We start from the raw sequence: 9,065 nt of genomic DNA, 5'->3' as shown, positions 1-9,065 counted from the left end.
ACCTCAACATGTTTCTGGACTGTGGGAGGAAGCCGGAGAACCCGGAGAGAACCCACGCTGCACGGGGAGAACATGGAGACTCCACGCAGAAAGATCCCGAACATCCAAACCGGGACGCGAACCGGTGACCTTCTAGCTGCGAGGCAACAGTGCTATTGTTTCATTTCGTTTATTAGGATCCCCATTAGCACCAGCATAAGCATTGGCGATTCTTCCTGGGGTCCACACACATACGCACAATCACACTTATACACACAATAACCACAAACACAACAAACATAACAGCTTATCTCGTTAACTTTACAAAATGCTAACCACCTAGCCACCTTGCACCATGTTGACATTGTAAATAAAAAATTTCAAAACTGACCCAAACCATGAAGAATTCCTGTCAAGAATTCCCTCATAGTGTCTATGCCAAATTTTAAGCTACAGACCTATTTATGATGTCTAAATAGCCGATGTCACATTAATAAATGTGAATAAAAAAATACACATAGAACATGGTAGTTTGACAGTTTCAAGATTCCCTTAAACCACCATTTTCCTTGATTTGACCCACACTGGTAGATCTAACATCCATCTCAATGAAGACGGGTGAAGTTTGACCCGAAAGTTGTAGCACCTGTATAAAAGTATAGCATTTTAAAATATTTTCATTTTTGCATATTTTGGGTCACTTTAGGAAAATTTCAGGCTAAAAGAAGGACGTTTAGGATATTTTTGCTGCTGTCAAATCTCAAAACAGGTTCAATTTGACCTGAAACACTATGTAAGGCTTAAAGAAGTTCATGCTGGATTTTTTTTCCTCTTTGGCTTGATGCTGAATTTAGCCTCGACGCATTCGCACTTAAAATTTCCTGATATTTATTCGAATCCACTCATCTGTACCATTGGCTGCCACACAGCCTCAAAGCAGAACATTTCAACCCTTTATACTCTACAAACATATTGAACATGTGACTATTACGCTGCCTATAAGCACTCGATGCCACAGGACTGATGATCAGAGTGAGCTCTTTGTGGTTTTTCTTCTTGCAGATTGTCCACCGCTATGACATCGTTCTGATCCAGGAGGTCAGAGACAGCGATCTGTCAGCGACCAAGAAGCTCATGGAGCACGTCAACAAGTGAGACTGACTTCACACTTTACACGGTGACATGAAGCACAGCTGGAAGGCCAGTGTGTGGTGACTTTTTGTTCAAGGAAAACAGCTCATGAACTCATATTGTGATGCTTTTATAAAAATCTGCATCTGTGTGTTTCCTCCTAGAAACTCTGCTCAGTTCAGTTACATCGTCAGCGAGCCTCTGGGTCGCAGCACCTACACGGAGAGATATCTCTTCCTCTACAGGTACAATCAGAGGCATTTATAAAGACTGCTGAAAACTCTTTTGTTAAATGTATGCTTTGACTGGAGCATCCAGTGTCAGCACCATCACTTCACTTCCTCTCTTTTCTTCAGGAGAGATCCTTGTTCTGTTGTGTCAATCATATTCTCAAAGCAGTGACAGTATTCCTGACTAAACTAATAAACAGCACGTTTCCTCTCCAGGCATCAGACAGTGTCGGTGCTGAAAAACTACACCTACGATGACGGCTGTGAGTCCTGCGGGACCGACACCTTCAACAGAGAGCCTTTTGTCGTCCTGTTCTCCTCCAAAGACACCGGTAAGAACAACGGTGCAAAAACTGAACTTGCTTTCATTCGACAGCTTAGTTCAAAACCTCTACGTAGTATGAATTTGCATCATGAGGATTTATGTCAGTCATGCAGGACTGTTGTGCCAAATTAAAAAGGCAGTGAGTCTGATTCACTTTATCTGAAACTCTCTTCTCTCCTTCTAGCTGTGCAGAACTTTGCTCTGATCCCTCAGCACACCTCCCCAGAGGCTGCCGTGGAGGAGCTGGGGGCTCTCTATGATGTGACGGTGGACGTCCGCAAACGCTGGAGCACCAACGTGAACATTCTCTTTGTTTAGAGCAAAACTAGAGAGGTATGAATCTGATGAAACCGGGGTTCAGTGTGGTTGAAGCATCATCTCCGTCTCCCTGCAGAACCTGGTGCTGCTGGGCGACTTCAACGCAGGCTGCAGCTACGTGTCGGGCTCCGACTGGGACAAGATCAAGATCTTCACCGACAAGAGCTTCCACTGGCTGATCCCCGACGACGCCGACACCACCGTGTCTCACACCTCCTGCCCTTACGACAGGTGGACGCACACAAAAACGCACAACGTCAGCTTCCAGTCACACACAGACTCTCAGTTCCGCTCATGCTGCTGTGTTTGCAGGATCGTGGTCACCAGCGACATGATGAAGGGAGTGGTGGCGGGCAGCGCTGAGGTCTACGACTACATGACGGACCTGAAACTCAGCCACAGTCTGGTAAAGAAAGAAAACAATGTAGCTCTGAAACTAGAAGTGTAGAACGTTTGTCTCCCTCTTGTGGCAATGAGAATAATTACAGAACTTCTTTTATTTGGAGCATCGTCTGTGAAGATTCTCAATCATCCAGGTCATGGACTCAGCAGTCCACCTGCATCTTAGGGATAAAGGACACTCATTTGAGGATATTAATGTACAGATGGTTTGAGAGAGGAGTGAAAGAAGCCATCTAACTGGAAAGACCATCCCTCAACAGAGGTGGAGGTCTGAGGCATCACCTGTTCACTATTCAGTCCTAAGATCTCTCCCCAGGAAGATGAAACCACATTCACACCTAGACACAAAAGACCCTAACGAACCCCATTGTGGCAGGAGGGGCACTAACGACTCACTTAGCAAGGGGGAGGAGCAACAAACCCCCAATTGAAACCGAAACTCAGGTGTTAATGGCTCCTTAAGGATATCTGGAACTCCCAACTAGTCAGTCAGAACTGATGAAGCCTCTTGGATGAGAGGTGGAACGTCTTCAAGGAACTCAAGCTGCTACGATTCATCTACGAGAATATTGGGAGCATTAGAAATGCTGATGCTTCCCATGTTGCTCACCTCTTTAGTTGTAGCAAACCGATCGCTGCTGGTTGATGTAAAACACACTATGGGACTGTCACCATAGAAACCAGAGTTAAAACTGTGGCAACTACAAAATACAGAGATATCCACCTGGTTCTGAGAGGCTTAATCAGCATTGCATTTACAATTTGCATTTACAATTTCATTTAGCAGATGCTTTTTATCCAAAGCGACGTACATCTGAGAGCAGATACACATTCAATGGAGCAATGCAGCAGTGTTGATCAAATTATCTCAGCTGCACAATTACTGTTGACTACAGCTGATGACTCCTCTGAATCAGTTTAACTGGGATGCATTTGATCCGCTGAGGAGTTCAGCAAAGATCTAAAAAGAAAGCCAATCATTGACTCGGAACAACCTAAGAAAGTCCCTTATTGGAGCCATTTCAAAGCAGATACCAGAGATTTGAACAACTACCTCCACTCCTCCTGCTCTGTTTATTGCAGTCATGTGTAAAATATCCTCGACTACCTTCTCCTGACGACGCTGCACAGACTAAAACCTATTTGGCATTTTCTTTTCTATTCTTCACCTTGAGTTCACCTCAAATTCAGCTCACATTACATGAAAACACTGCTTTTCAGCCTGACTTTAAGCTCTCTAGCTACTGCACATTGAGTTCAAAACACATATATTTCTCAGAATTTTACACCGTTTTTGCAAAACATACAAACGCATGCTTTTAGAAACGCTCACCAGAGATGCTGATCCAGATTTTTAGTTTCTGTGCTTAAATGATTAAACCCGCCAGTACACTGTGTCCTGTAGTGACGTCGGAGTTAAAGGTGTTCGGTCAACCAGTTGAGTTTTACAGCATATTTCAACAAAGCTCAGATTTTCTGTTGGGGAAAAATTTTGCCACAAGGAAACCATGTTCTCTCCGTGTCTTTCAGGCTTTGGCTGTGAGTGATCATTACCCTGTGGAGGTGACGCTGGCTTGAGCTCCTGCTGCCTGAAACTCCCCAAAGGCCTCCAGACTCCAGAACCAGAACTCTGGCCGACAAGGAGTTAATGAATCAGATGACAGAAAATAAACAAGTCTGTCCAATTATGTCATCATAAAGTGGCTTCTTGGAACAGGGATGAGAAAAAGGAGAGTTTAGTCGTTTAAAATCTGGAAATTGTTTCCTGTTAAGTAAAATGCTTCAATCAGTAATGAGTTTGGTGATGGGAAGCCGACACCTTGGAACTGAAGCGACGTGTCGTAGAGCAGCGGTCTCCAACCTTTTTTGCACCACAGACCGGTTTCAAGCAAAATGATTTTCTACGGACCGGTCATTGCGCCCATAACAAATAATAAAACAAGTGTCATAAACAAATCAAACTACCTTTTATTGCTGAATAAGTATTTACTATTTCTTTCGTCTCAGCATCTCATCCTCTTTTCAAAGAAGCTCTCCAGAAAAGTTTGGTTTTTTATTCGTTTCGGCAGCGCTTAGAATAGATTTTAACGGCTGGGCATGAAAACCGACCGAGACAAGCACAGCTGGAAGTTATGGGAAGACGAGCTGGTCATTTTTCAAAATAAAACACCCTGCGGACTCTGCCGGAAACAAAATAAACCAATTTTTTTATTCTTTCTGTGCGGCCCGGTGGTTGGGGACCACTGTCATAGAGTCACGGAGCTGTTACGTTTTAGTTTATCTTGGTCTGACAGAAATACATCCATCCATCATCTATACACCGCTTAATCCTCACTAGGGTCATGGGGGGCTGGAGTCTATCCCAGCTGACTCAGGGTGAAGACAGGTTCACCTGGACAGGTCACCAGTCTATCACAGGGCTGCACTTAGAGACAGACAACCAAGCACACTCACATTTACGGACAATTTAGAATCACTAATTAACCTCAACATGTTGAGGCCTTGTGGGAGGAAGCTGGAAAACCCGGAGAGAACCCACGCTGCACGGGGAGAACATGGAGACTCCATGCAGGAAGAACGCTAACCACTGGTCCACCTTGCAGCCCCGACAGAAATACATGTATTACTTAAATTTGACCATAAACATGAGCTCAAATGCAACAATCGAAAAGGACCATAAATGAAAACAGGCTGCTTTATTCACACCATTTAATCCACAGACTCAACGAATCAACCCACTGATCCCAGAAATGTCACAGTAAAAAGAACACAGAACAATACAGATGAAGGTGATCGAAGGCTTTGCCACTGTGGGCTGTTCAGAAGCACCAAAAGGTTACCATCACGGTTTCCTGCAATCACAATAAGAGCAGGCGCTCGTTACGCTAAAGTCGTCTTTTAAACAACTGTTCGCTAAGCCCCGCCCCCAAACAGCAACGGTCCAATCATAGCTTAGCAACTAGACACGGCACTTCAGGTTTCTCCATGCGCCGCAATAATACGCATGGAGCTGTAGCTAGAGGTACTTTAAAGAGCTCAGATGGACTTTAAAAGACTCTCCAAGAAGACAAAACAAAAGCCTGAGAAATGGGCTTAAACAGCATTAGTCTGTTTTTCTGATGTTAGCCTTTGGAGCTAATTAGCTTAGCTGTAAACCGCAGTAAATCCTCCACCAAGGCATGTTTGTAGCGGTTTGTTTGTGAGCAGGATTATACAATAACTACCAAGTAGAATATTGTGGATCTGGGTGGATAGGTGGAGCAAAGGAATAATCCATCAAACCTGATCTGCAAAACCAAATGCCCCGTACCTTTGAGTTTTTAAAGGTAAGCGGCATTTGAACAGCTGACTACATTAGCTCGAGGCTAATGACAACACGCTACCACTACGTTAGAATTTACGTTAGCATCTGTGTCCTGCTCTTTTTTTTTTTTGTTGTTGTTGTGAGGGACTCTACACTTCACATCTTTAATTTTGCAGAACTGAAGAAACCAGTCTGGAAAATACAAACATCACAGTCTAAATATAAAGCAGCTGTTAGCTAACCGTGCTAGCTAACAGCTCCTAGTAATGACTGTTATTAATGCTGATTAAATCTACTGTCCTGCTCATGTTTGCTTGTCAACTCCTCCAAAGATAAATCATGTGAAAAGGAAGTGTGTAGGCTCAGTAATAAAGAGATAGCTGTAAACTGCTTAGGGAAGCTCAGCAGGGTGAGGCTTAGCGACAGTCATTACATTAAAATAGGCAGATTGTTTCACACTAAACTGTAATTGCTTTAATACATTTATTTATTATTATTTACTGGCTTCGGTCACTGCTTGGCGTCAGAGGATCCCCCTGTGTTATGATTCTTTGCTTGTTAAACACGGTTATAAAGAGGAGCTGTGATTAATTCGCCGAAAACTTTCAACTAGTGTCACAAAGTCCTTCTAATGTGCGCGTTTCCCTCTCTGATCTAGGCCTTTCTCTTCTTAAGCATCTCCAGATACATGCGCAGCGACTTCTGAATGGAGTCTTTGGTGATGAAGCTGACAAAGTTTTTGATGTCCGCCTCTCTGTTGGACGTCATCTTGTCGATGGTCGGCTTCCTCATCATGGACTTGGTGATCTGTCTGGCGTGATCTGCAAATAGAACAGACGAGCGGTTAGCTTTAATACTCCTTGGGTTATTTCTTTACGCTCTACGACCTTCGATAAATCGGCTCCTTGGGGCAAAGTTGTACTAAACGGGATCTGTAACCACGGCAACCACAACAAGTTTCTGTATCTGTACACCACGGTGCGCGCTTCTGCTAATGCAGGTCAGAAAAAAAAACTATATTCATGCATCAATTAATACGCAAATCTCTGCATAATATGTACCATCACAGTATGTATCATTGTTATTGACTGAGTCCTGCTAAAGTATTGAACAAAAAAGGTTTAAATATCACCGCCTACTAAACAAAGACTAGCGGATTAGCTTTGGGCTAATTATGGTGCATCTTCTGCGTAACCAAAAATCAGAACGCCTGTGTGGCATTAACAATAAAGTACCATATTCTGAGCCTCAAACTTAAAGTAAAATTTAATATTTGTTTGACTTGTGGTACGAGTTGGTCAAAACTGTAATTTAAAAAAAATTAAGAAAGTTGATCTGTGTTTATCTTTCTAACATTAATCTGATCATTTGATTGGAGCAGCATCTTTGTGGGTGAACAATAATTTCTCACTTTGAATCCTTTTGACTTTTGACTCGCAGGGGGATTTTTTTGACGAACAAACGTTAACGTGAAGTAACCTGGACTTTCTAAGAGCATGTGAATGACAGAAAAATGGCAAAAAGTGACATATGCATGATGGAAATCCCAGTGCCGGGACTGGATTTCACAGATATGACTTTAAAGTATCCATAGTTCATGATATTCAAACCAGAGATTGAATTTGATGATAAAAGATGAAATGATCCCGATATGAACTTGAAATCAACCTCTGAGGGGAGATCAAGTTAAGCATCGCAGGTGGAAGACAGACTGGAAGGTTCTGTGACATGACTGCAGTGATTTGAACTTCAATACTTCAATAAAGTATTTCTGATTCTGATTCTACATGATGTGCTGTGTACCTGGAATAGCAAACCACTTGGTCATGGTCTTCGTGGCTGTGGCGAGGACCTGGTCTTCGGGTACCAGCTGGTCCACCAGTCCTATCTTGAGGGCGTCTGAGGGGTTGTAGAGCAACCCCAACTGCAGGGCTACCTCTGTGGTCCGGAAGCCCACTGTGTTCACCATAGTGTCCTTAAACCTGCACACAGCAGCAGGAATTATTTCCTACAGCGACACAGAACATGAGCAAATGCCCCGTAGCTGGTTAATTTACTCTATATACCAACACTACTGTCACTATTAGCTGAACCACCGCTGTCACAGGTGTGGTCGTGTTAATAACTCCTTACCAAAACGGTGCTACAATGCCGAGCTGCGTCTCATTTAGACCGATGCTGTAACGAGGGTTATCTGCCATTATCCGGTAGTCGCACGTCATGGAGAGCAGACAGCCGCCTGCAGGGCTGGAACCCTGTGGAAGGAGAGACGACGGAGAGTCATGGGCTTTTGTTTTTTTTTTTAACCACATTTCTACAGTGGAGTCAGGGGTTGTTTCATACGTACATTGATTGCTGCTATGACGGCCATGTTGGAGCTGTAGACTTTCAGCCACATCTCCTGTACGGCTCTCCAGAACTCTCCGCATCGTTCCGGACTCTTCCCGTACATCTCTAAGATATCCAGACCGGCCGAGAACACCTTGGGCTGGTTCTGGATGGAAGGAACGCAAGACAGCGGGACGCTCAAGGTGAACCACAGAAGCACACTTCGACATTCAAAGCCACAAAGATAAAACAAAAAAAATGTGACTTCAGTGGAATCAAAGACACACTTATCCTGTGAGGTACATACACTGTAACCACGCTGTCAGACAAACACGAAGTTAAAAAAAAAAAAAGATGCCGCAGCTTTAAACGGAGAGACTTTCGCCGTACCGAAGTGATGATGAGGCCTCTGCAGCTCTTGTCCATCTCCAGCTTCTCCACATTGATGCAGATGTCTGTGATGAACTCTAAGCTGAGGCTGTTGACCGGAGGATTCTGCAGCCGCATCACCGCCACACCTGCAAAGAGACAGAAGAGTTTCTCGTCTGAATGAGAGAAAAATGTTCAACGGACGACAGACAGGATGAGAGCAGGAGGTGGGGACGGTTAAAAAAAAAAAGCTTCACCTGTGCCTTGGTCCAAATCCACTTGGAGCCTGGGTGAGGTGGAGTTATTCCTCCGCTGAGCGATGACGACGGGAGACACATGAACTCTGCCATGACTGCTGCAGGAGGACAGCTGGGAGAGAACACCTGCACGGGAACACAAAGACACACCGAGTTAATGTTTTTGAAAAAGTCCTCAAAAAAAACCCAAAACGAATAAAAAAAAATGTGTAACCAGATAATGCTGCAGGTGGGACAATTGCTCTAAACTACAAAGTGGCGACTGCAGCACAGACAATGAAACGTACTAAACAGTCGTAACTGATCAGAAATCTGTTAAAAACAAAAGCATAATACTAATATTTGAACTAGCGCTGAATATCAGAGCTTACCATTTGTCAGGCTGATAATAGTTTGACCTCGTGAGCAACACTAACAGATAC

The 9,065-nt window shown here is 43.8% G+C and overlaps 2 protein-coding genes across 2 annotated transcripts in view; one reads left to right on the top strand and one right to left on the bottom strand.

Moving 5' to 3' along the window:
* The window catches only part of dnase1 (deoxyribonuclease I), a 7,058-nt gene extending 3,050 nt beyond the window's left edge, over positions 1 to 4,008 (top strand). Inside the window, exons 2-8 of the mRNA XM_008295507.1 lie at positions 1,042 to 1,130; positions 1,275 to 1,355; positions 1,557 to 1,672; positions 1,850 to 1,962; positions 2,060 to 2,214; positions 2,296 to 2,389; positions 3,916 to 4,008. Coding sequence (XP_008293729.1) covers positions 1,042 to 1,130; positions 1,275 to 1,355; positions 1,557 to 1,672; positions 1,850 to 1,962; positions 2,060 to 2,214; positions 2,296 to 2,389; positions 3,916 to 3,963 — 696 coding nt within the window. The 3' untranslated portion in view covers positions 3,964 to 4,008. The remainder of the gene's footprint in view (positions 1 to 1,041; positions 1,131 to 1,274; positions 1,356 to 1,556; positions 1,673 to 1,849; positions 1,963 to 2,059; positions 2,215 to 2,295; positions 2,390 to 3,915) is intronic.
* Positions 4,009 to 5,066: 1,058 nt separating this feature from the next.
* The window catches only part of eci1 (enoyl-CoA delta isomerase 1), a 5,488-nt gene continuing 1,489 nt past the window's right edge, over positions 5,067 to 9,065 (bottom strand). The window contains exons 2-7 of the mRNA XM_008295506.1: positions 8,644 to 8,769; positions 8,408 to 8,535; positions 8,037 to 8,183; positions 7,823 to 7,944; positions 7,493 to 7,671; positions 5,067 to 6,510 (exon numbers count right to left, since the gene is read on the bottom strand). Coding sequence (XP_008293728.1) covers positions 6,344 to 6,510; positions 7,493 to 7,671; positions 7,823 to 7,944; positions 8,037 to 8,183; positions 8,408 to 8,535; positions 8,644 to 8,769 — 869 coding nt within the window. The 3' untranslated portion in view covers positions 5,067 to 6,343. The remainder of the gene's footprint in view (positions 6,511 to 7,492; positions 7,672 to 7,822; positions 7,945 to 8,036; positions 8,184 to 8,407; positions 8,536 to 8,643; positions 8,770 to 9,065) is intronic.

Source organism: Stegastes partitus, unplaced genomic scaffold, assembly GCF_000690725.1.
Source record: "Stegastes partitus isolate 25-593 unplaced genomic scaffold, Stegastes_partitus-1.0.2 Scaffold1054, whole genome shotgun sequence".
Taxonomy (NCBI): Eukaryota; Metazoa; Chordata; class Actinopteri; family Pomacentridae; genus Stegastes; species Stegastes partitus.
The sequence above is the reverse complement of the archived record's forward strand: the minus strand, read 5'-3'. Positions and strand labels throughout refer to the sequence as shown.